Raw genomic sequence first — 27974 nt, 5'->3', positions numbered from 1 at the left:
AAACACTAGTTCGTCCAAAACTCGAATATGCATGCTCCATTTGGGATCCTTTTCAACTGAACTTGACTCACTCGCTTGAAATGGTACAGAATAACGCAGCACGCTTCATTCTATCTAACTACCATCGCACTAGCAGTGTTACGTCAATGAAACACAGCCTTTCACTACAGTTACTCGAATCACGTCGCAAAGCATCTCGTCTCATACTTTTTCACAAGATATTCAATCATCCACTTTTGAAAGCTCAGTTCATTACCACTCCTGCCTATTACTCAGCTTGTTTAGATCATCAACATAAGGTACACGTCACTAGCTGCCGCACTAACACTTTTCATCATTCCTTCGTCCCACGCACATCCAACTACTGGAACCACCTTCCCTCGGACATGGTTTCCATGTCAAATGTCAAATCATGACTTGTTTTCTTCCACAATACAGGAGCACTTACGTGATGACGCGTGAAGTGTATATTATACATTTATATTATTGTATTTTGTTTCCCCCATGTTTTTGATGGTACTTACACATACATCCAGTGTATTGCCTAACATCAAACTTACATGTCTTGTAATCTTTATCATTTTGGTGCCACTATGTTTCTCTTGTTCTTAGTCTATTATTTTCTTGTACCCCACTCCCCTCTGTAAAGCTATGTGCGATTGAGGGTAAAATAAATGAAATGAAATCCATAGCACCTCTACTTATACATCTAGTGTTGGCAAAAACGGACAATAAACTGCAGAAAATGTTGGAATGCACGCATGTGGTCAAAGTTTTCAGATGCGTGGATAATTTCTTGAATGTTAATAAGTTGTAACCCTTCAATGTTCCACTCAATTGCGGCTCAAGCGATAGGCGTGTTTGAAGATTGTTTAAAGCCTCTTGTGTTGACACATGAAATGCTCGAGAATGGCAGGTTACGCTTTTTGGATTAAAGACTGTTTCTTAGCACACAACATATTTGTTGGAGTTTCGAGCCACGTGCGCAGAAACTTTCACTTCTTTTTTCTTTCGTTCACTGCTAGCTAGTAAAGTGAGGCATACCACAGACCTGCCTTGAGAATGCCTTGAACAGGTCGTGTTTTCACAACATATCTGCGAGATTCAAAGCTCTAGTGTCTCGGCTTATGGCTTCGGGTTTTGCTGAGGCGTTTATCGCATCTGTCACCGAGTTTATCCTGCGGACCAATAGGACAGAGCAGAGGCAGAGACAGGATCCAACCAACACGGATACAGAGCGGGAAAGGATAGCTGTTCTTCGGTACAAACGCCAGGTATCACACAGGCTCGAGAAAATCAGAAAACGGGTGGGAGTTCGTGTGCTGTTTTGTGCATCGTTCAAATTAATCTTTCTCGCCAAATCTGCAAGCCCCCTGAAAAAGTAGCAGAACTGAATGTAAAGATAAGCATACGATTAAGTATGTCGCTTGTTCCTGGGGAGCTGTCTATAGGACCCCCTTTCCTCTGGGGCTTTGTATGTCGCAATGACCGGAAGCTGCCTGAATGATCAACTGAGAAAACAGGCTAGCGATTTTAGAAACGGGAAAAATGGTTATCTTGGTCAGCACTGCACAGAGTGCAACTGTGTGCCCCTTTTCGAGGACATAGTGACGCCGTATAAGCACGAGGATGAGCGCACTCGAGTTATCATCGAGGCCATGCAGATGGCACGCAAACAGGTGTCATGCATTAGCAAGCACTCCGTGTCTCTGTCCGAGAAGGAACTAAGGTTTCTCGAAGGTATTGGTGCGCGCATGTAGTTATAGTACTTTTACTTTTACTTTTCTGATTCATTTTCTTATAGTTTTTCATTAGCCTTTTCTTTTCTTTGGTTTTTTTATACACTTGCAATGCTCTTTGTGTCACATGGTTTTTGTCTCATGATTTTTGTCACATGGTTTACACTCTTATTTATATGTTTTCGTGCTCTGTGAAATAAACTCAGAAGTTAGCGCTCGTCTCCTTCTCGTCCTTTTGTCGTCATTCTCTTCTCGCGCTATAACTATCACCTTGTCATACCAACTAATCAAAATCGTCACAGTTCTAAGCCGCCATGAAGTTTCAAAAGGGCTTAACGTAGCGGCGAACACTTGCGATCAATGAAAATGGCTTACGGCGTGAACAGGGCGGTTTGCAACTTACGGCGTGGACAGGTCTTGCAACTCGTAAAGCGAGTTGCAAGACACCATGACAAAGGCAAAAGAGTGCGGTGGTGTGGTAACGTTTTTGGCGATAAAAGTTTGTACCCTGTTTCAGCAGCGTCAAATAATGGAGCATCGCCAAGGACTTCCAATGCCACCTCAGCGCGAGAACTGTCGATGATGGCCCGTTTAGCTGAGAGAAAATCCTAACCCAAAATCATGTCATGAGAGCAGGAATCCAACACTAGCAAGCCGGCGACGTAGATGATGCCATTAATCGCAATGCGAGCAGTGCAAGCACTAGCCGGCGTGACGTGTTCTACGCTGGCTGCATGAAGCGATATATTTGCTAGTGGCATCGTAACTTTTTTATCAAGTGGGAGATCTGACACTGACCACTGAAACTACGGCACCAGTGCCAACAGAGCGAGTGCAGCGATGCCGTCTACAAAGACCTCAAGAAAGATTGTCGGTGAAGCCTTCCTGCCTTTAGAACTGTGGCACTTAGTTTTGTTTGTGTGGCGATGACGGATGACGACGCATCGACGAAGGCACGCGGCGTTGAAACGATGGCGAGTAGCGGTTAACAGGAGGGTGGTTGACGGCGTATGATGACATCTGGTTGGGATGTTGAGGGACTGCTAACGAACGGCGCGGGCACACATAAGGGGCAAGTTAGAAGCTCTGGTGGTTGCTCTGGTGGCAGACAGGTACGCGCCGGCGGCAGTACCACGCTACATGGCCAAGCAGGCCACATGAAAAACATATTGGCTGAGTGTCGAGAGTACGCCCTTGTCCACTAGTCTGAAGGTACCTTGATTGATCGAACCGAGGAATGGGTCTCTGTGCCCGGCTGATGGTAGCGACGCAAAAGAGGAGGTGATCGTGGGGCAGATTCAGCATAGCTCATAAGTGCACCGCAGGCGTGGTCTCGTGGTAAAGTGCCCGCTTCGGCTGCGGGAGGTTGTGGGTTTGAATCCCGTTACCACCGGGTACTAACCAGTATCAGCAAACTGGGCAAAAGTGCTCGCCCGGTCTTGCACTTTGGCTATTCAGGGGTGACGCCACTTGTGAAAGGAGCCTGCTCCTTGAAAGCCCGTGGAAACACTCGTGAGCACAAATCGTTGGACCCACTTGAGGGCGGGATCGAGTGGCTGTGAATCAGTCTGGCTGGGTTTGGGGGCCATGTCGACGAAGATGCTGTGGCGTCGTGGTAGACGACAAACGTGAGGGTGTAGCTGTTTGCGGGAGCAGCTCCCACACAGTACATGGTACACGACGTATACTGTGCGTATTTCACCGAGAGCAGCGTGTCAATGGGGCTGCAGCAGTGGGCATTCCGCTTTACTACAAATAAATCCAGCGGTCTTCACGCAAATCACATTCGCAGCGGCCATTTGTAGCAGATAGCGAGAGTCATTCATAAACGTAGAATACTTCAGTTAGAGCATAACGATGTTTGCTCTACTGTTTGCAACTCTTTGGCAGCTCTTCTATATTGAGAGAAACACAAACAACAATATTGAAGGGGCACTGAAACAAAATTTATCGGAGGAGATAGCCGGTGGAATCCATTACCAGGAACATTCGTATATCGTCTGCTAAATATCAACAGCGAATATAGCTGAGAAGGTACTTTAAAGGAATTTTGAAGTTTGCGTGAACCCCCAACTCTATCGTGCCATTGACACTATGGAAGGGGACCCCTTGAGGACCCCGTACTTCCCTCACGTCACCACGCTGGAGTCAAAAAACAAGTTATGTTGACTTCATAACCGCCATTTTTCTTTTGCCGCGTTTGATCCCGCAGTATATATTTCTCGGCGGCTGGTTGCGTGGCTATGGAGCACTCTTAGAAAGTTCTGTGTTTTGCAACATTACAGTCCAGCTTTCTATGTGAAAGTAATTCTTGATCCGGACCATGCGGAAGTGTGTCATAGTTCTGTGTGCTGACGAGGTGAATAGCTGCACACGCTGGGTGGCGACAGTTGCACCCAGTTTTTGGAGCTCTCTCAAACCGAAACTGAAACTAAGCGGCAACGAGCGGCCTGTAATTATTTATCTGTTGCGTGCTGCAGCAAATGATGTGTCATGTCATGACTAACAAGCCCCATGCAACACAATGCAGCAGAAAAATTGAGGCCAATGTTTTTGGGTCAGTACCCTTCTAACAGACAAAGGCCTTTGCAAGCGGGCAAGAATTCTATGTCAAGAAAACCGGGTAACCTGATCATATAACCCGTCTGGTTGATCAGGTTGCGGTAAAAGCTCGAAATGTGGGCAAATCAATGTGCGTAAGAAAATCTTCATATTTATCTCTCTGTTACAAATTGCCGCCATTACTGTCTGCAACCTCATGACAAGCACAGTGAAACAGGAGGCTAATCCGGAAACCTTTTATAATTGTCCTAATTTTACCAATCTGCCAAAACCAACACTTCTGCCCTTTCATCTACTCACAGCACCTTGGATATGATGCAGAGGTAATGCTATTCGTTTTTGAAGGCGTAAGTTGAACTTCCTGTGACGAGAACAGTGGTTGATCGGTTCATAATTTGATTACTGGTACTCGCCCGTATTGGTGTCTCCGATTATGTTAATTTCATGTCAGACAGAGCGACAGGAAATCATGAGAGTGCTCTATAGCATTAGAGCCTCTGCTCAGCAGTACCCTGCTATTCAGTGTTTGAGCGCGAGTGCGAAAGTGTCGCAGATGCAACCCGCTGATTGGGCAACCTATAGTGCGTAGACACGGAGGACAATTTTCATAGCAGTGTTTTAGGGTAAACAATAATGTCACAGTTCGTCGTTTCTTAGTTAAAAACTGCGCCTGAGTTTTTCGTGTCTGCAGTGTGTAGTAGATGAAAATCACTGTCGACATTGAAGTGGAGGGTGGGCCTTTATTTCCTTAACTTTTTCTGATTGGAAGCAGAGGACTTGAACCCCCTCCCCTTCGTAGGTACACCTATGAAAGCGCTTCATATTGCCGCGTGCATAGCTGTCGTGACCTCGTGACCGCCTGCATGACCCTGTCGTGACCTCAGCCTCTGGTGGGAGGCTGTGGTCGCGATAGTGTTATTGCACATCCTCTTGTGAGCACCGCCTTAGCACAGCCTCTGATAAGAGGCTGTGCTAAGCGCTTCGTTATAGCACCTCAACTCTGCATGCATCTTTCGGGGAGATTAATGGACTTCATACCAGACATGTATGAAATCCTTGTGCAAAAGACGTGATAAAAAGCACACTTTAATCGTTCTAGCTTATAGTTCGACAAAGATGTCGATGTCGGTCAATGCCTGTTTGTATTTGCAGAAGAATGTAAGATCACGCCTTGTGGATGAAAGCGGTCAGTGGGTGAAATAAAATCAACGTCCCAAAGTAATACGGGCTGTGGAGAAACGTTGTAGTCAAGGAAGCGTGATATACGAAAAAAGATAGAGAGAAAGATAGATCTAAAGAAATCCACCTAAGGAAAATATAAATATATAGAAAAAGAAATAGAGAAGAAAAATGCTTTGCTTTACAAATACACGCAACTGTTCAAGATTTCAAAAACGTATTGAAATGTAAAGAAAAAGTCCCAGTTCGCTGATTACCACTTAATTTATTCACTAGACTGAAATCATCTTGACAGGCGCATAGTTTATAAATGATGGTACAGTATTCACTTTACCAGTTTTGTCCATATACCACCACAAAGACAAAAGCTAGAGTGCTTCGAAATACTAGATGTCCTAAAAATTCCCCCACCTCCGTCGCAACAGGCATTTTAAAGCTCCTAGTGGCACACTTGAAAGCCCTGCGCTGCACATCCAGACGCAAGGGATTGTAAAACCGGTGAACGATTTATCGACTAACCTATGAAAAGCGAGCAGCAAAATAAACCGTCGTCATGGATGTCTATGTATTAGTTAATCGAATAAATAACTTGCGGCCTCCCCTGCCTCTTAAACACCACCATAAGGCTGGTCCAGGGCGTGATTTCAAGTGAAGTGATGGCGTCAAAGAATGGCGCTTTCTGCTTTTTTATCACATCGTATGCTTTACAATAGCTGCAGCAGTAGAAAAAACTGGAGTCAGTCCTATAAAGGTAAAAATACATTTGCGCTCCTACATCCGCACAACTGTAAGGCTACCACGCAAACGCCCTTTTCCACTCTTTTTATATTTGTGGAGATTAATCGTTCGCAGTTTACAGAACTAGTTTGCGTGCTATACAGCGTTGTTGTTGCATTGTATAGTGCATGTGAAATTATTCTGTTCATGCCATATATCCACGCTACATTCCTACCCCCCCCCCCCCAAAAAGCCCCATGTGGAACTTTTAGGAGCCAAGCTTCAATAGTCTAACCTTGTAACTAGTCACGCGTTACCGAGAGAAGAGACAAGAAAGAGAAATGTACTACTATTTCTCGTCTCGTTATCTATACGACGTTACTCTGCCGCTACTTTCCATTTGGCTGCAGCACGGGTTTTGCCTACTGCGCGATCGTCGCTGTTACCCACGCGTCGTCTGCATAGTTCGGGAACTAGCGCCTCTCTCAGTCTCCTAAAAAGTCACAGTACGCGGGTGTTTGTTGGTGGGAAATGGACCAAGCAAAGCAGCGGGCGCTTTGAAGATGCTTGCCGTCTGCATAGTGCGCGAAGGAGTGCTTCTTTCAGTCTCTTGGATAGGCACCGTACATGGTGGATCATTGGTGGGGCATGGACGATACAGAGCAGCGAATGCGTTGAACGCGCATGCGCTCTGCTTTTTTTTTTGCTTGCGTCTCGTCAGGGTTACCAGCGAACCGTCTTCATTCTCGAACACGATCGGACGCATAGATGTATGCACGGACAGAGAGACACACGGACGCCTGGGCGGACTGAGGCTTCGCCCCAACTTATAATAATTTACTCATTGAATATGCTCTGATTTTTGGGCATATGCTGCGATATTAATTGTTGTCGTGTATCATGGATGTGGTAAGCAGTATTTAAAGGTTGTGGTAAAGCCTTTTCCGCATTCACAATTTATTAGGGGCTATGAATTCATCCTCCGAAAAAATGACAGCTTATTCACGGGGTGAATGATCATGGGTGGGCGAAGCTCCAGAAGGAATCATTGATAAACCGTGAATCTTCCGTGTAACTCGCCGAGTCTGTCTACATTTAGAGACGTGAGAATTGCTGTGTGTGTATGCGGTGTCGCTGTGGCCTGCCGCTCTCGTACGGCAGGATCTTGGCAGTGGCGTGGCGCAGCTTCACGGCGCGTTTCTGCTTCGGCCTTGAGCGCTCAACGCTCTGTAGCCTTGTTCATTCGGCGAGTTCGAGCACGCGCCGACATCGAAGGAAATTGATTGCAACACTCCTCCTAGCGTACGTCACTGCACTAAATCAAACAATTGCCTTCTACCAATGACACGTGCCATATGTGACATGATTCCTATTTGAACAACTTGCATCTTTCATCACCAACTACAGGTATGGCCATGTAGTTTGATAACATCTCGCATCTTTTCATCAACTACAAGTACCGCTATCTAGTGAACACTTAAAGTACCACCATCTAGTTTTATCTAGACTCACGCTTTGAGGAGCTTCGCCCCTAAAAGACGGTCATTCGCCCCTAAAAGACGATTCGCCCTAAAAGACCTTGAAGACCCCATTCTTGCCAAAGGATCGTATTCGCCTGCTTAAATGAGCTATCCATATCTCGCTATTCAACCAACAACCTTTGAGTAAATTATCTCTAAAATAAAGTCAATCCCCAAGATGATCGCCTGCTTTGATGAGTTATCCGTATCTCGCTATTTAACCAACAACCCTTGAGTAAATTATCTCTAAAATAAAGTCAATCCCCAAGGCATTCTATTGTTTCTTGTAATTACATGCCTTTATTTACATTATCAATGCTCAGAAATATTTTCTTATGATATCTACAGAAGAGAAAACTCGCAGAGTCCCCAGTATATTGGCCCGGGTGTTGGAAGAATCGCAGTCTTAAATCAGACTAATCAACAGCTTCGGCAAGCTGTCAATTGCTTTTTTAATTAGGAGCTACAGTTGCTACAAGCAGCGGGCATAGCCAATGAGCCTAACATTCTTCCTCGCTCATAAGGTGTACAAAATTTTATTATTTCTTTTATAAGTTTAATTTTTTCTGCCACAATCGTGTATATGTGATATGCAAAATATAAACCCTCAATTGATATTCTGCACGTGTTCCTGTTCGCTTGTCATTCATGTTTTCCACCGCATGGTCGTGCATGTAAAAGCTACCCTAATTTTAGATTTCGGACAATAAATCCACTAAATAATGGCCGTAGCCTTCCGCTCTAGTGGCTCACATAGCCAGCTTGTAACAGTAACAAGTTACAATATGCGGAAATGAGAGAATAGATAAAAAGAGGATGTTAGATGGTCTAACAATCATGATATAAAAATGAAAGTACACAATAGCGTAGCAAAGGGTTGGAGAAAAAAGTGAACGTGATGATGAGGGATATGAGGGCTTTGTGGAAGGAACAGAGGAGGGCAGTGTGAAAAGAAAAAAAAGGTAAAAAAGAAATCAATAAAGTTAGACAGACAGACAGACAGACAGACAGACAGACAGACAGACAGACAGACAGACAGACAGACAGACAGACAGACAGAATGAAAGGGTGAGTAAAGCACTCATTCTGCGCTTGCTATATGCGGTGGCCCTTGTTCGGCAGCCCCACTTTTTATGGGCGTAGATGTGCCATATCATATGGTAGCTCCCCATAAGGCGCTGAAGATTGCCTACGTGAATGTACTTGCGTTGAATTGGCAGATGATCCGACTAGCCAGATGCCGACGAGACAATTCAGCGTGTACTGCAGCAAAACCAGTCACACCAATCACAAGGTATACTTGGAACGTGACGCAGATTGAACGCTGGTTTCATTAGAGTGCATTGTGATTCCTGCAACTTCATTGGCATGTGCGCGTCTTTTCTCTTATGCAGATTGTGGGGCGACACAAAGATGGTGTCGATTGTCACCCGGACACCTCGTTTGACTGCCATTGCTTAGCTGGTGGAAAAAAAAACGTACTGATCAGGTCAGTGACATTATGAAACAGAACAAAAGGTTATCACAAAAAAAGAAAGCAGCACAGTATGCACGAACTCTCAAAAATAGTTTTTTTTTCAAACTTCAAATGTGTCAGTGCAACATTTTTTTGCCTATTTTGATTGTGCTAATTTTGGCGCCCCTTCATCGCGTGATCCCACCAAGTAACATCTCCTTACCTAGGATAAACTGGTGGTTTTTATCGCCTTCATAGCCTATTTCGTCTTAGACTTTCCTCAACTGTTAACATTTACTTTAACTTGTGTTTTTATAGCGTCCTGGGGTGCTATTCAGGATTGGCCGAGTTTCACGAAACTCAGGAACCTTCCCAGCTCATGTGATGCTTCTTTATGAACGAGCCAGCAGTCAAATCTACCCCTTAGCGTTTCGTATCATTGGTTACGATGCAACCAGTCGTCGCGTCAAGGGTGGTGTACCATGTTGGGCGGTGTTTTCAAACAATAGGCATTTTGTTTTAATTTTTTGTCGTTCCACTGCGTGCAGAGGTGCACCTATTCAATTGTCTGAAACGTTTCGTAATGACATTTTTAGTCGAACGGGGTGTTTATATTTATTTTGAAGCTTCTAATGCTTGCACCGAGTTTGTTTAGAATAATCAGTACGGTGGCCTCTGAGATTAGTACCGATCGAGCGTCTTGGTCAGTCTACATACTCTATCTAGCGCGCTGCTCGGCCGGTTCAGGTCGTCTTTTTGTCATCGTCCGCCAGCACCCGAGCACGTGCGGCCAGGTAATTAGCTACTTGGCTGGATGGTATATTGGCTAGTTTTTCCAGCACGTGCTATGAACAAGCTAAATACGATGAGTCATGATAAGGCTCAGGCAAGGGCGCAACCAGGCGGTTGGTGTACCTGGCGCCCCCCCCCCTCTCTATTCCATTTTATTTCGTCATGGCATAGAGAGCAAAGAAAATTACCAATTAAAGGAAGTGGCTTTCCCGAAATAAAAAATAGGCCTCCCCCCATCCCCCCCGCCCCCCGAAAAGAATTTCTGTCTATGCGTGTGGGCCTATGTAATTACACTACAACTTAGATGAACATGCTAGTGACGCCATGTAAAGCTATGACCGGGCCAACTAAAGCATGAGAGTTGATGAGCTAGCTAAACAGTGCTAATTAACGCGACGTTAATTATGAGCACTCTAAATAAAACCTTGCTAATTGGCCGTTAATATTATGAAAATTAGTATCGTGTTAATGAGCATTACGTCTAATAGCTCCATACTCATCATGGCCTTGCTGATTGAGCCCCACATAATTGCCCTTTATTGAAACCTTATCAATGAAGACAATACGTACTGCTCCGTGTGATGGCTGGTAGACTTCAGTCAATCAGTACAATCAAAATTTGGTCAGAGCTGATACTCATTTCGAAGCCGACCAAGCACCTGAGTAGACGACCAAACTAAGAAGCTGCAAGAACTAAGCCAAGTTATACTGAGGTCGTCTCTCTCCAGCCTCGCACAAGTGTTGCAATCTCACCAAGGTATTTTACATGCACAGAAGCACCCACTTAGCGTTCACGGCATCAAACGCTTGACAGTCACACCGGTACCATGACAGTCACGAGTTCTGCTGAGGCCATCTCAGAATCAACGAGGTTGTATCCGAGTTCAGGCGTCAATCAGTTTAATTGACAGACACCCGCGGGAAAGATAAGGTACGCCCACCACGTTTGCTCTCGCCGAGAAGCAGTACTCACGTAGAGTGGCACGATTAATCTATAGGCTTTATTGCGCAGACTACGCACACGCGCACGCAGAAGTGAAACATGCATGATATCACCACGCGGCTACGATGTCTGGCATTCAATTTCACCGTGCTCGACTTATACAATCACACCTGCGTTGCCGCCATGATGCGATCATGCCTAGAGACAACCTGTTTCTATATTTATCTGCAATATTTGATAGAATTGAAAGGAGCACCACGAGAGTGCTGCGTGTGCACACTTGCCGCCTCCGAGGATGGAACTTTCGATGCTGCAGGTGGAACGAAAGAACCTGTGCGAAGAGGACATACGCCCAAAAATGCCTGTAGGAGGCGCGTGTTGAGTTGGCAAAAAGATTGCACTAGAATCACGCTGACGTCGCTACACCATAGAGTAACATAAAAAGTATAAGTAGTCATTCGGGCAAAAAAGCAGCTTAGCTATGCAGCTTCATCCCAACCGTGAGATGGCAACACATCACTCATTGCTTCAAGGAAACACACGTGCTGGTTATTTACTACAGAACATTTTCTGGACCATTAAACGTGTACGTGCTTAGAGTATGTGATAGCGGCATCATTCCATCTATCGTCTGCGATTGTGCGGTGCAATAACGTCGGACTGGAATCAGGCATGAATCGAAGGCGAGAGAAGCGCACATGGCATCAACGCGATGGCGACGTTGTCACGCTTCTTGTTCATGAGCATTTACGGCAATGAAAAAGCAGCAGCAGAGAGATGCCATAAAATGAGTGTGATAACGTACCGGGCGCGCGGCATTGCTTTCGCTTGTTTTGTCTTCCTCTTAGCTTGCCTGCTGCTAAAAAGAACGCCATCAATACTATGTTATGTGCGTATTGCATTTGTCATTGAAGTCTTAAGCTAACGTTTCTGGCATTGTGCTGTTCGGCGCAGAGAACTTTTTTTGTGCTCTTCACTTCGCGTGGTATGTTCACACGAAATAAAACTGTTTGAAGTGCTGCGCAGCACGTTTGCGCGAAAATTCCTTCTTGGCTGAAGAAATTCAGTTGCCACTCGCGTTGTTAGGTTTTATTTGTACCGCTAAATGGATTTGAGTTTTCTACATCAGTGAGACTTTTTGAAAAGTGCAGCTATGCTGAATATCGTTATCTGTGCCATTCGCAAAGTGCTTGAAGCCCCAACGAGCGCATTAAGAGACAAGTGGTGAATCTAGACAGATGTTTGCATGCTAAAGCTAGGACGGAATCTTTTGGTAAACACGTCTGCCTCATTCACGGCTTGCATGACACATGAAATTGTCTTGTTTTACAGCAAGATCTGTCATAGTGACTATAAGTCATAGTGAGTTTAAATATGCTTAGTAATGCACAGCACAATGTTAGAACAAGAGACTATGATCAATGTGGGATGAATACAGTCAGTCATCTGAAACATGTATTGTGCAAATTGTTGCCTAAATAAGAGATCTACTCTTGTTGGCAAACACTGTGACGTTGGCAAACACCGTGATGTTTGTAACAACATGATTAAGAAACTTATATTTGAAGAGAACCACTCGGCGCGTCGTGATGAGAGTAGAAAAGGTAGAAGGATAGCAGTGATTCCTTACATTCATAAGACATTGCATGAACTTAAGCAACTCACTAATAGATATAAAGTCGATGTGCTTTTCTCAGCCAAAAGCAAACTTCAGTCTATTTGTTCACGCATGCGCAGAGAGTTTCCGCAATGTCGCATGAAACACAGCAAAAAGTTCGTGCACTGCGCAATGGGCGTGTTTTACATGACTCCTTTTAGCTGTGGTAAAGTGTACATTGGTCAGTCGGGCAGGTGTGTAAATCTTCGTCTCAGAGAGCACAATTCTTTTTTGAAATCCTTGGGTGCATCGCGTCTCGCGGCTCATTGCAAAAAGTCCGGTTGTTATCCTCTTTTACACGATACTGAAGTAGTTTTTCGATCTAACAATCAATTAACTCGTGAGTTGACAGAAGCTTTTCATATAAAAAAAAGGGGAACAATGCGTCAGCCAGCCTTCAGTTTTGCTGCATAATAAAGAGTTTGCTTTTCTAGAATATGTTCCGAGATAATCTTATACCCTGTGTTCTCGATGTGCCACGGGTGTACGTTTTTGCCTGCACACGCATGCGTTGTTTTTTGATTGCCTGTTCATATATTCTTCCCTTTCTAATAAACAGTTTCGTTGCGAGAAAGCGCTTGTCTTCTTTTCCTTTCTGTTTATTTGTGCGCTAGAACTGACTGGTATACCATGCATATCCAACTAGCCCAACTTTCGATTCTAGTTCTGTGAAGTCACTTCGAGCACCGCTCCCACCTTTCCCTATCTCGATGCAGGGGCTGGTTGGCAAGAACGTTCCGCCGGCAAGAACTTTCTGCATAGCAGGGCTGCGTGTATCTGCATTCCTTTTCGGTGAATTTTCGGTGAAATTTCGGTGAATTGTTCTTTTTTTAAAGCCACTAAAAGGAAGGGTGTCTGCCTATAATGCAGGATTCTGTTATGTTAAGAGGCGGTAATTCGCTCGTCGTAGGTGACGGCCATTACAAACAAACAAAAAAAAATGTTCCACCTCGAAAGCGAACGTTCTTTATGTTGACGGTGGCAGATGGTTTGAGAAATATTGGCATGGTATGGATTTAAACGTACTCAATTTTCATGGCGAAATGTGCACTGTTTTTTGAATGAGGCACAGCATTCGCTGCAACAAGGTTTCAATGCTGCTGTGCGATAGGTTACGGACAAGATTACTACTCACATCGCAAAATTCTAAACGTAGATGAATGAGAAAAAGAAAAAAACAAGAAAACACTTTTTGTCAAGCGTTAGGCTGAAGTCAACAATTTCCTGTGAAAATCCAAACGAAGTTGTCGGTGACGTTTCCTATAGCGCACTGAAATTTATGCGATTTTAAACTCTGTAACTTACTTATATGCATGATCGTTTGCGCAGCGACATTGATGCATCTAACACCTACAACGTATTTGCATTTTTACATTGCTTTCTAAGACCTAACACACAAACTTGTAGGGTGCATCGTCACTTCAGGAATATCGAGCGGTAAAGGCACTAAGTATATGTAAAACAATAACCTCTGCTTATTATATGAAGACATATGATGCTTCCGACAAAACGAGTTTACCTTTATTGGGTTTACGTACTCGTCAGGGCGAGACATGCATGCAGCTTCAGCAATGGTGTCTTTCAACCTGGTGATCGTGCAATTTTTTTCTGCACACAGCGCGAACACTGACATGTACCCACTTGCACTTGATCGCATCAAGTATATATATACCTTGACTAAAATGTCGAATCAAGTTTTTTTGACAACCGGTCGCTGCCCCGAGTGCTAATGTCTTCGCAAACAAGACACATTGTTATTCACACTGCACACATCACGCAAAATATTCTCAGTTGGTGAACCAATAATCTCGATGCCTTTCAATGCACACTGCATGCCGCAATCAAAAGTGCAAAATTTTTAAGACAATGCCGGTGTTCCTCGGACAGGCCGTCACGTGTGTTCACTTCTTCAAGATAGACAGCCAGCGTGGCAAATAGTTTATCATCACACTGCTGGATCTTTCCTGAAATACTACAGTTAATATCTCCATGACAACGGGAAGTGTAAGCTTTGAAAAAGAAAAAAAAAACTTGCCCCAAACACAGCATGACAACCGCGCTGAGCCACCAGTGGGAGAGCTTTGCCAACCACGCCTTTTACGTGCGCCAGTGACACCACGCTGTGATGTACTCCGGTAGAGGCCTATCACTGCATACCTCACGTGAATGATGGTCCAGTTAGAAAAAGCAGGCATTGTTATTAACATTCCTTGTTCATTTCTAACTAGACCTACATTTGCATGAGCTATCTGCCTGATATTTCTCAGGCGAACTTTTGTGCAAATAATTATACAGTTGGCAGTCTGTCCTTATCCCACCTTGTTCTTATTGATGTCTTTAGTTGTTACTTTGCACTGTTCACTACTGCTCCTCCATAAAAACTAGCCCAGCTTGCCGCTGTTTTAAACAAAATGCAGTTGGCAAGTGCAATAGTGTTCATAATACCAAATGCTTTCTCTTTCAAATTCGGTTAGTTGCCTTCATATCAGTTCATTACAAGTAATCATTGAATAAACATGAATCCGTGTTATTTCACCTAATTCTCACAACTCAAAGTAGATTCCGCTTTTTTAGAATCTTCACAGTATTTGGTGGTCAAAAGAAGTATCAATGCCATATCCTTCCTTTGTCGGCCTACTCATCACTCTATTATTGAGAACTAACGGACGACATTAACCAGGAAAATATAAGGGATGTTAAAAGAAGTAATTTTAGCACAATTGTCAAAAAAGTGGACAACATAATAACTTGTTGCCAGCTGGGACTTGCCGGCGGCAAGTTATCTTTTCGTTTGCTTTTTTTGACAATTACATTAAAACTACTTTTGATAACCTCTCCTGTAGTTAGATTGGCATCATTGCCCGTTAGTTCTCATTAAAATGTGTTCAGCAAAGACAACGAGCCTGTAAACTTAGACTTATTCTCTTTTGCGTGTGTGTTCGAGGACGTGTGTCTAGGTGGAAAGGCACACCATTTACACCTCATGTTACCTGCAGATTTTCTGAGAACTAACAGACAATGCTGCCAAGAAAGTATAGGGGATAATATTAGAAATTATTATAATGTAATTGTCAAGAAAAAAAAAGTCGAAGAAAAGATAACTTGCCGTGGGCAGGGAAAGAACCTGCGAGCAACGAATAAAGCATCCGGTGCTCTACCAACTGAGCTACCATGTCAGCTATTCCTCCTTCTACTTTGTACATTATACAGTGTGTTTAAGCTAAAAAGCAACAAGCATCAAAAAATTAAAAATGCGTGCTACGCATCTCCCGCTAGCGCTATGTTGTTCTTAGCTGTATGTAGCATGACAGAATATTTTTTGACCCGCCAAGCAAGGTAAATAACAAACATTGCCTATTGAACATTTTTAAATACTGACTCTAGAGAAAAAATTCAATACAAGACTTGTCACACTTATTCAGTAATAACAAAGTTTTCACGTTACAGTAAGATAACACTGCCGGTTATTTTTCTTCCGGGTTTGTTTAAAGTGAAAGAAATTAAAAAAGATATCACGTGATTGTCGCCTAACACATGGCGCTTCGAGAGCCCTTAGGTGTAAGTTTAACAAATTAGTGAAGGCTTCTCATGCACAAAGTTCACTTGAATAGGCTATCGGTGACTACGATGGACATTAATCAATGGTTGGATGGTACCAATAAAAATGGAGGGGGGAGTTGAAAGAAAAAAAATGAAGACAATAAACTTTAACGAAAAAGCGGCTGCCGCGTGCATTGCGATACGAGAACGGAAGGAGCATTCGGCACCGTCCAGTCGTTTTTTTTTTTCGGGCTAATGATAAACATGTTGGTGAAGAATAAGGCCCGATAAGAAATCATTGTCGACCCAGCGGCAAGATAGCAACCGCCTACCCTTCAAGGCAATTGCATGAGAGGCTGAATGTAATTGCCTTGAAGAGGGTGGAGGTGCTATCCTGCCCCAGTTCCATATCACCAACGACTGGTTGTTTTGGTCACCACTAGAGGACGAGAATAGAGGCTGTCGTTGCTATCACTCCCACTTAATCGTGCTACAAGCAGCCGCCAAAGCGCTCGGGACATGCGTTCGCGTGTCCCCTTTCAAGATAATTGCGCGCAATGGGAAAACCCAGCAAGCGCAGTCCGTCTGAGTGACCGGTGTTTTACTCTGTACTAGGGCGGCCAACGGCGCTGCGCAAACTTGAGCCTGATTGATATGTGGGAGTTTAACGTCCCAAAACCACACTATGATTATGAGAGACGCCGTAGTGGAGGGCTCCGGAAATTTCGACCACCTGGGGTTCTTTAACGTGCACCCAAATCTGAGCACACGGGCCTAGAACATTTCCGCCTCCATCGGAAATACAGCCGCCGCGGCCGGGATTTGAACCCGCGACCTGCGGGTCAACAGCCGAGTACCTTAGCCACTAGACCACCGCGGCGGGGCGCAAACTTGAGCCTGTCTTCCTTATAGTCTCAACGCCCACACCAGGGTTGCTGATCTCGGTAATCAAAGTTTTCTTTTACAGCCTTTGTGGGTTTTTCCTTTTGTGTGCACTGGAAAATGTTACCTCTTGTATACAAGAATTATGTTGTATAGTATAAACATTATGGGGGTGGCGACCGCGAGCGTGCCGGTCAGAGAAAGAAGAGGAGGACGAGGATCGTGGGTGCGCTCATGGCACGTGGCAGCCGCTGGCAGCGAGCAGTAGCGGCCCGGGATCCGATCAGTAAGCATGGTTTCTGTCGGTCTCCGCCTCTTCCATGAGGGGTTCTTGGGCTAAACTCAGCCTCTAACCCCTACAATTTAAAAACATTGTGGCACTATTCCTTTAAATATATTGTTACAGTGGAATCGACGGACTTAAATTGCAGCACGTGATACTTGCTTTGCCTGCACGGGTCAGCTTAGCAGCTTTTCGCAACGTTGTTTGGCAAGGAGTGTTACATACCATGTTCTGTTTCACCGTGTATTGTTTGTGATTAAGGCGTTCTCCGCCCCAGCACTTATTGATACCTCACTCAGGCACACGCGTATGAAAATGCGGCTCTTTGTTCTCTCGGTGGCACACTTGGGTGGCCCCTCGCATTCTTCATGGCCAACTTGTTCTCATCGGTATCGCCGTCAGAGAACGATGCCTAAATGAGTGTATAGGCATCTACCATATTCGGAAAGAATGAAAGACACACTGATGTCTCAAATGACGTGCGGAAAATAGGCTTGGATTAATGCTGAATGTTCAGGAAATTGCTGCATTTAGTATACATATAATACTCTTTTTATAACTTTGATAATCCTAATTACAGGCTGCTCTACTGAGAGAAATAAAAAATTCGCACCACATGTATACGTACACAAGGACCAAGTTTGCGTACACGGAGGCAGCAAGGAAGTAATATTTCATCTGAAGGAACTGTACAGTGAGCATGCCGTCGCCTTATGCTTTCTCATATACTACCATGTACTGTCTGCTTTTTCGCAGACCCTGAATATGGTTCAACAAGTTTTGATACCTTAAGAATCTAACCAACGTGGGCTTATTTCAAATAGATTGAAGTGGCCATTAACGCTTTGAAGAAAAAAAAAGTTGGATCACTACATATCAAATTGGTTAGCCAAACTTTGTTGACAGAGATTATTTGGGCAAATGTTTGGAAGTTCTCATATAAATCTTTTTCCAGAAAAAGCCTTTCAGTTACGTATAGCTGAATTACTGTACAATAATCAATTTGAACAAAGTACTTGATGCTTTTTATTTCTCTGACAAGTTCTTTTATTTTGCTTTGCATCCGGGTGAATTTCAGAACCTATGCTCCAGCATGAATTGTTCAGATTTGTGTATGCCGAACAATTTCACATATTTCTCACAGAAATATCATGCACACGCAGGCTTTATGAACATTTATTGATTTGAAAGTTTGTTTACCACTGAGCTAAAAAGCATGGCTAGCCGATGCAGTTGTCTTTCTTTCATTGCACTTTGGTTTTCCAGGTGAATGAAAGGAAAATGCAGTTAGCTAAATGGAAGAGGTGGGAACCCACAACTTCTGCGTGTCCCATGTGATATACTTTTTATAAAGGAATAGTTTTGTACGAGGCATGCAGACGTTTTTTGAGGTTAATTTCATGCAGTGGTCTGTAATATGTGTCATAAAAGGTAAATTTAAAGTGTAGAGTATAACTTTTAAGTTTAGAAGTTTTTTTAATACTATACGGAAAAAACACGTTGTCCTTTTAATAAAAGTTATAATTGCTAGATACCTTTGCACTGAAGGTTTCTCTGTGATTTAAAAATACCGAGATTTATATGGTGGCGTATCACTGCATTATAAGGCAATGCATAGCCTTCAACATAGACTGATACGAATCCTAAAAACGTATACCTCTACTAAAGGTTACGCGGTTAAGAATGCACTTCGCTTTCAAAGGTAGAACGTGAAAGCGCTCTACTTTAGAGGGCAGAAGAGGTTTGAACTGCCGCCAACTATAAGGCGTTCCTCATAATCACATGGTGTTTTTCGAACATAACACATGAACTGCTTGTATAATAGAATATAATTCTTTTTAGAGACGAGTTTGTCGCTGTGGAAGTCTAATCTATTGACGCACGTAAATAGTCAATTACGACTCTCTTTCGGTCTCCAAGAATTTTTTTATTTCACTGTTGGTGACTGCTTACCCCAAGTGATGCGCTTTTCAAGACACGCGCTTTGGCAGGCCTCCATGGAGTCGTACTGATTGTTTCCGACAAGGCAGCGACGGTCAAACAGAGTTACGCTCGAGGCATTCACGCACCTAGCCTCCCCTTGCGCCTGCATATCCGCGAAAAATGGATACAGCAGCAGTGCCAGGCTGCACTTTCCCAACAGCGGAACTTTACACTGAGCTGAGGTGGACGTGCTGTTATGCTCCACACAATGGCGTGAGCACTGATCGAACGTCTCGTAGACTCCGTGCTCGCCAGCTGGACAGTGCCCGTTGTGGTAGCTCCACCTTGTGCACGAAGTGCCGTTGAAGTACCATTGCGCATCCAAGAAGTCTTGCCTGCGACAGCGAAAGTTGCGACAGTGCGCGACTAGTGTCGTCTCTCCGCGCATATGCCCACGCGCGTCCGGCCGTGTCTCAACGATTTGCCCATGCTTAGGTATGCTCATTTCTATAGCCGGGCTCTACTGCACGCGCGCGCTCGCTTCTTACGGCGTTCTCATTCATCGCGGAAGCAATGAGAGTGTTTCTAAATATGTTTCGCCACCCGTCGGTGGTAGGGGCGCTGCGACCCGGACCTTGCATCTCTTGCGCCACGCACACGGCATGAGAATGTTGCTTGATGTGACATCGCGGAAGGGGGGGTTCTCGACGGCAAGGGAGGAGAAAGATTGTTCAAGACGGGCGTAGAGGAAGGATCGTCTCCTTAAAAAAGTAAAGTTATCTGATGGCTCGCCGCATAATGTAGGTATGCATGTGCTCAAGGATAATACAAACTAAAGCTCAGAACACATTAGGCAGAATCTGCTGATGAGGCGTAATGCAAGAATAATAAAGCACTGGCCACAATCGGAGACAGAGAGATAAAAAATGCTGTTCCTGTTCTGCAAGCAGAGACAACTGAATACTTTTCGCCCTTAATTTCATTTTACAACGAGACTGCAATTAATAAAGTTCGCTTACAGAAGAGACGAGCATGCCTTCTTTTTGCTAGCTATTTTCTATTTGTTTGTTTTTCCGAATACAATAGAAATAGTTTCAGGGCTAAAAGCTGCGGTCTGCAGCTTGACAGCTCTTTGAAATACGTACTTATGTTGTGTCTTTATAGTGAAAAAATGGCTGCGTGTAAAAAAAAATAAAAAGAAGAGATGATACTTGCTGTTGAATAACACCTTGAGACGGCACGTTCTGGGAGTGGTATTGTGCATTCTCAAGGTGCTAATACTGCCTGGAAACATTTCCGGGGACCCCAAGTTCTATTGAATTCCTTTTCACTGCAAGCCACTTTCATGAAGAATGCGAAGAACGCAGCGGCTCGCAAGCCACTTGGCCTGGTACTAAAACTGTCAGTGCAAATAACTTCTGCGCTATTCTTCGAGTTCGTCGCAGAACATGTTTACACAGAGAATCGAACAAAACTCAAACTTTTCGGCAAGTAAGCAGCGTTTTTCTTAAAAACAAATGTACGAATTTTGTTGTGGCTTAGTGCTACAATCAGGTTACTTTCAATTTTTCTTTCTCTCTAGTGTCGCTTCCGTTATTCTAGGATTTATTCACTGCGGCTGTATTGAGTGCGATGCTTTCCCAATGTTCAGTCTGTAGTGGTTTGTCGACTCGAGAAAGCGGCCGTACAATATGGAGTACGCGCTGTACACGCAGTACGTATATATATATATATATATATATATATATATATATATATATATATATATATATATATATATATATATATATATATATATATATATATATATATATATATATATATATATATATATATATATATATATAGTGCGAGTAATAATTCAATGGGCCAGTTAGTCTTCGTGAAGGTACGGGATATGGCACAACGGGAGCGTTGTCAACAAGGATAAATATATTTATTTCCCAACAGTTTCGGGAGGGGTCCTCCCTTCATCAGGGGATGAGTTATATATAACTCATCCCCTGATGAAGGGAGGACCCCTCCCGAAACTGTTGGGAAATAAATATATTTATCCTTGTTGACAGCGCTCCCTTTGTGCCATATATATATATATATATATATATATATATATATATATATATATATATATATATATATATATATATTATATATATATATATTTATGTATATGGAAGTGTCGTTCGCGGAAAACACACGGGGTTTTTTCACCACTTCCCGAGGAATATCTAGCTATGCGCTAAATGGCAAAGTAGTATTGCGAGAGACAACCTCATCAGCAGTGACAAGCCCGCATCGGCAATTGTAAGCAGCAGACACTTCCGTGATCAAGACTATGCGCCTGCATGCCGCATCAGAAAACTTCTTCCTGACTCCGTGCCTACTTTTTTGAAGGACTATCCTTCCTAAATGATTCCAAGTGCATTTGAAGTCTCGCAACAATCTTGCTTCACGAGCTTCACCTCTACGTCAAACGTGGAGTAAGCAAAAAGTGGAGACCAACAAACCAGATCTTAAAGTTGCGACTTCACAAGATGCTTTCACTAAACAGGAAGCAGTAAGTGTTTGCACGCAAACAATGAATAGTGACGCTCATTGCGGGTCGATACCCGACTATAAGAAGATTGCACTCGCAAGTGTCATACCATTGCTCAAAATTTGAGAAGGTGCTGTAATTATTGAAAGACGAGAAAAAAAGGCGTCCGAATATTGTCGCGAAAGCAAGCAGCACGCATATGTTGAGATAACCGCAACAGATGCACAGAAAAGAGTTGAAAAGTTCGTGTTTTTTTTTTTCAATCACATGGAATGTGACGCAAAAAATTCAGATCCGACATACAGTGGAAATCGATGATATATGAAGGACGAATGAGGAGGGTTAATATGTCAAATTAAAATCAGCGCAACGGTACGAGGCAGACCAACACTATGCCGTGCATGACTTCCATGGGTGATTATCATGTTTGTACTTTCGTCGTCTACCCACGTCACGCGATGCCATATTTGGTATATGTGGAGCTAGCAAAACGGCTGCAAGCTCTCTTTGAGTGTAGCATGTAGTCATGTTTCCCATAAAACGCATTTCACGATTATCATGTTTGAACGCTTCATTTACCTTCGTCGTCCATTAGCCTCATGTAATACCTCATTTGGTATTTGCGAAGCTAGCGAAACGGCTGCGAACGCATCATGAGCATGGCATGTAGCCATGTTTTCACATGACACGCATTTCATGGTTATCATGTTTGCACCAGTCATAAACCTTCGTTATTCATTCACGTCCCGTAATACCCGATTTGGTATATATGAAGCTAGCGAAACTGCCGAGAGCGCATCATGAGCATGGCGTGTAGTCATGACTTGTATAATATGCATGTCATAATTTCCACGTTAGCGTCTGTCACTTATGATCACCATGGAGTTATGTCGTACCATACCATTTTGTTATATGCAATGTGAACAAACTACCACAAGAGCAGCAAGAACAAGAAATGTAAATCTTGAAATTCATGACGTGTTTGTCTCAATTTTCATGTTGTGACTAGTCAGTTATGCTCGTCATACAGTCAAGTTATGCTATGCGATGATTGGTATCGACACCATTATCGAAACGGCCGGGAGAGCTAAAAGTCGTTGGAGCGGCTCGATAGATAGATAGATAGATCGATCGATCAATAGATAGATAGATAGATAGATAGATAGATAGATAGATAGATAGATAGATAGATAGATAGATAGATAGATAGATAGATAGATAGATAGATAGATAGATAGATAGATAGATAGATAGATAGATAGATAGATAGATAGATAAAAGCATTGAGCGTACCCAGACGAAGTTGTTATAGCAAGTGTGTTATATAGCGCTTTCTGTCCCCAAGAGGCTACGATCATGCTCGCATTTCGGGGCTTCTGACACTGACAGCAAATTTCACTCTTCAGGGGTATATATGTCCAAGCCCAACATCATCAGGTATGAGCAATTAGATGAACAGTTCTTGTGTCTTCAACAATTAGGCGATTTGTTTTTCACCGTGCAGTGAGTGATGAAGCGCGCCCTAAACTCATGTGCCGGCGTTGGGGGTGCTGCATGGAGCAGCGGAGGAGGGTCAGGAGGGTCCGACTCGGAGCACCCGCCTTAAAGCAGCGGCGAGAGGCCTCATGCGAAGGCCGTAAGAAGCGAGCGCGCACGTGCAGTCTAGCCCGACGTAGATGCTATGTCCTTTTGCGACGAAGGCTTCTTAGGCACCATCACTAACCCCCTTAAGCTGTTGTAAATGTTCATGATCCACCCACCCTCCTCCCCAAAAGAAGCGCTGCCATGGCAGTGTCGTCATATTTTGTACTATCCTGCAACATCACATAAAGTATGGTCTCCCTATCGCTTATGGAAAGATCCTAGAATACACGTAGTCATCCAATGCGCCCAGCGCTACAGCTCTATCGGACGGTGCTCAGGGTCCCGTTAGAAATGGCGGGACCCGTGTTGGTCATGAATATATACATTAAGTCCAAACTGTAAAATATGTACGACCGATTACCGACATGAGCGGTGATCATATGCGTTTTCACAAGCATTATTTCTTAAAAAACTTTGAAAGGCTCCAGTCATTTTGGCACACAAACATCACGTCGGAGTGAAAATACTTCGCCGCAGCTGAACAGACACTGTTGCTACTAATTGAAGAAAAGACGGTTTGTTAAAGGTTTTATTTCTTAACCTGAGAAGAGACGTTTTTATTAGAAAGTTGTAGAGCTTGACAGTCTAAGGCATACCCATTTATTCAGACCCGCAGGTCGTGGGATCGATTCTCGGCCATGGTGCCCGCATTTTCGATGGATACGAAAGAGTTTGAGGCCCGCATGCTTAGATTGAGGTGCACGTGAAAAACCTCAGGTGATCGAAATTGCTGGAGCCCTCCAAAACGGCGTCTCTCACATTCATATGGTGGTTTCGGTACATTAAATTCAAGCTAATATTATTAAAACTTCTTAATAAATCAGAAAAGTTGAGCATAAGTCGATAGATCCATCATAGAACTTCCAGGGCAACATTGATATATATCGTATACACAGCGCGCGCGAAACGTTACCCTCTTATTTCAGAGTGGAACTGCCCATGGCAAGGAAATGGTGATATTTGAAAGAAGGCACGTCATTGTTGTGTCTGTTCATGAAAAGTGGTAAGTCACTTGCAGTGGGCCAGAAAGACAGCCATGGTATCAACCTTTCAATTCTCTGTGCTGCAGAAAACTTGGGGACCACCAGTGTGGCGCTTTTTTCGGCAAAACAAAATAGCCTCTCGCTCCTGGTTATCTCACACAAAGAACAAGATGTATACTTATGTATTCGAGAACGCTTGCCAATTTTTGCGACCAGGTCCTTATTTGGTGTGCCTTGATTCAAATTTCCTCAGTTCGTTTTAGCATGTAGTTCTAAACTTATGCGTCAGGTAGATGACGTTTAGAGCGCGCCGGGTGACGTAAGCTCCAATATTTGCTTATGAATATCTCGAATCATCTGGAACTTTATGATTAAAAAAAAATCCTATTATACCTCAAACTGAAAGCGCAACAGATTACTAATGTAAGGGCTGCCCTCCTGTGAATAATTAAAAATTTACCGAACGAGCTTTAATGAAGTAGTCGCACCGGTGTCGTCTTAGTCGCAGCAAAGTATTTTCACATTCCATAGAGTTCTTATGCGCAAAAAAAACCGGTGCCTCCTTCTCATGGCTTTTCATTTTACAGAGCAGCTTTTTCTAAAGAGCCAGTACGATGAATCATTTGGGCGAGCTCCTCTTGTAACTACGATAAGCTATAGAGGTACTTTCTGGCCAGTTATGCGCATTGCGGAAATTGAAGCCGGGCCCTTGTATCACGCCGCAACGTTTGTATAACAAATTAAAATTCTGAAGAACCTCTTCCAGCTCTTCCTTTGCGAGCATTCTTGCCGTCGATGGCGGAGACAACCTTTAGCCGCCTCACACGTCTCGCTCGCAGCGCACAAGCGGTCAGCAGAAAGTTGCAAAGAATGTTTCCCGTTAAACTTAGGGTCCATTGAAGGTGTTATTGAAAGCGCTTTGCCCCAAAAAATTGTGCGGGCAAAACTTTTGACAACTAAAATTTATAGAGTGCAGGAAATGAAGATATAACTGCCGTAGTTTTTATATACAAAACATTTTCAAGTGCATCATGGCATTTTGACCATTTGTATCTATCTATCTATCTATCTATCTATCTATCTATCTATCTATCTATCTATCTATCTATCTATCTATCTATCTATCTATCTATCTATCTATCTATCTATCTATCTATCTATATATCTATCAATCTATCTATCGATCTATCTATCTATCTATCTATCTATCTATCTATCTATCTATCTATCTATCTATCTATCTATCTATCTATCTATCTATCTATCTATCTATCTATCTGTCTGTCTGTCTGTCTGTCTGTCTGTCTGTCTGTCTGTCTGTCTGTCTGTCTGTCTGTCTTTCTATTTAGCTATACACCTATCTAAACTTTCGTTCACTCACTTGGAACATGGTATGAAGAGTGTATTCTGAAAGCAAACTTCGGTGGCATGGTCAGGCAGAAGACAGTTTTCTCGGCACTGCTCCCAGCTTCTGAACCGATTGGGGCCGTGGTTGCAGAGCTGAGTGTCCCTTCTAGAGTTGGGGAAGCATTCCATCTCATTTGGATCGTAGTGGAACACGTTTGCCGTCGGTTTCGCGCAGTACGTGTAGTAGTACTGGTCACAGCGGCCCGGGCTTACCTGCAAGGTAAAGAGAAGGCGAGGTTAGTTCTTGCTTTCAAAACGGCCGCTGATGTGGTGTTTGTGTCCCGTAAACTACCCCTTCTGCTCTTGCAAGGCGCCCTTCGGCTGCCCACCATGGAGCCACAAGAAACATTGTACGAGGAAGAATAGAAATATTTTGCATCTGATTGACGTTTTCGAAAGCTATATTATGTCTGATAAACTCTGCTGTAAATAACCCTAACCAAAAATTACTCTGCAATCAGGCTGCAGAAAAAGAGCAGAATACTCTGATACTTACACTGAAATTTCGCGATTCATATCTGCTTTCTACATCACCCGAATTTCGCGTCATTTGCTTTTGGCAGCGTTGTCATAGTGAGCTTGAAAAAGTTTTAAGCTAGCACTATCAGTTACGTTTTTGAATTCAGCCTTGACGCAATCAAAACATTCACTCGTGGACAAAAAATTTTATTCGTAAAGCTTTACAGTCGTATATTTACGATGCGATCTACCCAGGTGCATTTATAGTTAAAAGGTATATAGCACTTGGAGCTTATACCACACTGTGACATACCTATTATTTTATTTTCTGCACGAGCGAAAACGCGAATAGATATTTTAATTGCACCGAAAGTAGACCTAAAGGCACTGATAAAAGTTTAATTAGTACATTTTTATTGTAAGAAGCAATTGAGAATATAAGAAGCAAGAAAAAAGAAAAACGTGAGGTGGAAAGAGTTTAATGAAGTTTCTCCACTAGCCTCCTGTGAGGAAGCAAGATTTCAACATTGTTTGGAAATTAATCACAGTTTCTCGATAGACTGCGTTCTGTACTAGCATATAGATTGCAAAAACGACAGAGACTGTAACGCAGTGAAGAAAGATTGAACCTAGCCAGCTTTACCTTTTTTTCAGCAAAAGGGTGTAATCGTCCTCAGAAGCGTTTTATCGGCCACATCGTAAATACCAACATAACTAAGCACTTCAAACTAAAAACAAAAAGGGGCTCCCCATTTACGAAAAACGCAATGCACGAACGTCCACGCCCGCATTCTTTCGCAGAAATATGTGCAAGATAGCCTCAACTACTAGGAAATGTAGTTTCTAGCAACGTTTTTCCCTTCTGTTCTCTAGCAAGCTATAACGTGAACATGCCAAACATTTTTTTTTATTTTGCTTGGACCACAGCTACGGCCTAAAAATAGGCGCCACAGCAAAGCACGCGCACTTACGCGTCCTTCGGCTCCCATTGTGCCGGCCTCAAGAGTGAGGGGCGCGAAGTCGAAATCGGCAGTGACCTTCGTGTCTACCGAGTTTCCTGGTTTTGCGAAGGAACCGAAGACGTCGACGCCCAGGTCAACAGGAGCATTCTGCCAGTCGGTGATGACCACCACTCCGCTACCGTTGGCCAGCTGGGGAGGATCATGGCTGAGCATCCGTGACCGCCTTTCCGGGTGCAGCAGGTCCTCCTCTGACCGAAACGGGGTCGTGCGTTTTGCTATTGGCGCATAGACCACCACTAGTGCCGCGGCGGCGCACAGGCCCGCAAAGAGGAGGCCGATCATACAGTACTGCATGGGGTTTACGGTGCCGTCCTGAAGTGGTACAGTGTAAGCGTCAGTCATGAGAAGCGGCTGCCGATCTCGAGTCGCCTCCAAGGCCGCAGCCGCTTCGAGCGCAATCCGGTTGGCGGGAAGCCGCCTTTTGGCCGCTCGCGGAGCATAGTATTCTGGAGGAGTGGACGGCGAAGCCACAATCACATTTGGGTACCGCTCGACGAAACTGGTCGGCAACACTTGGTGTCCTGATGGCTCGCTCATCGGAAGACGGCCCGAGCGTACGATCGCAATCGGGGTCGATGGCGCGGGTCGGCAGTCGCCGGCGGCCGATGGGGGTGGCGTCGTGCTCCTCTGAGGCACCGTGGCGGGCCTGAGTTCGTCATTGGAGTCGGTGGCCATAGCTGGTGGGGTCTGCCTACCACTCTCTGTCGTCGTCGCGAGAACTGTCGGCCGT

General features: G+C 43.9%; 1 protein-coding gene across 1 annotated transcript; it reads right to left on the bottom strand.

Moving 5' to 3' along the window:
• Positions 1–3189: 3189 nt before the first annotated feature.
• Positions 3190–27953, bottom strand: LOC142775492 (uncharacterized). Its single transcript, XM_075876926.1, has 4 exons — positions 27194–27953; positions 25738–25976; positions 19340–19588; positions 3190–3463 (listed from the first exon to the last, which is right to left on the bottom strand). Exons 1-4 carry the CDS (start codon positions 27917–27919, stop codon positions 3190–3192), a joined length of 1488 nt encoding a protein of 495 aa, XP_075733041.1. The 5' UTR covers positions 27920–27953.
• Positions 27954–27974: the final 21 nt, after the last annotated feature.

The sequence above is a fragment of the Rhipicephalus microplus genome, chromosome X (assembly GCF_043290135.1).
Source record: "Rhipicephalus microplus isolate Deutch F79 chromosome X, USDA_Rmic, whole genome shotgun sequence".
In the NCBI taxonomy this organism is placed as follows: Eukaryota; Metazoa; Arthropoda; class Arachnida; order Ixodida; family Ixodidae; genus Rhipicephalus; species Rhipicephalus microplus.
This window is presented reverse-complemented; position numbering and strand designations above follow the sequence as displayed.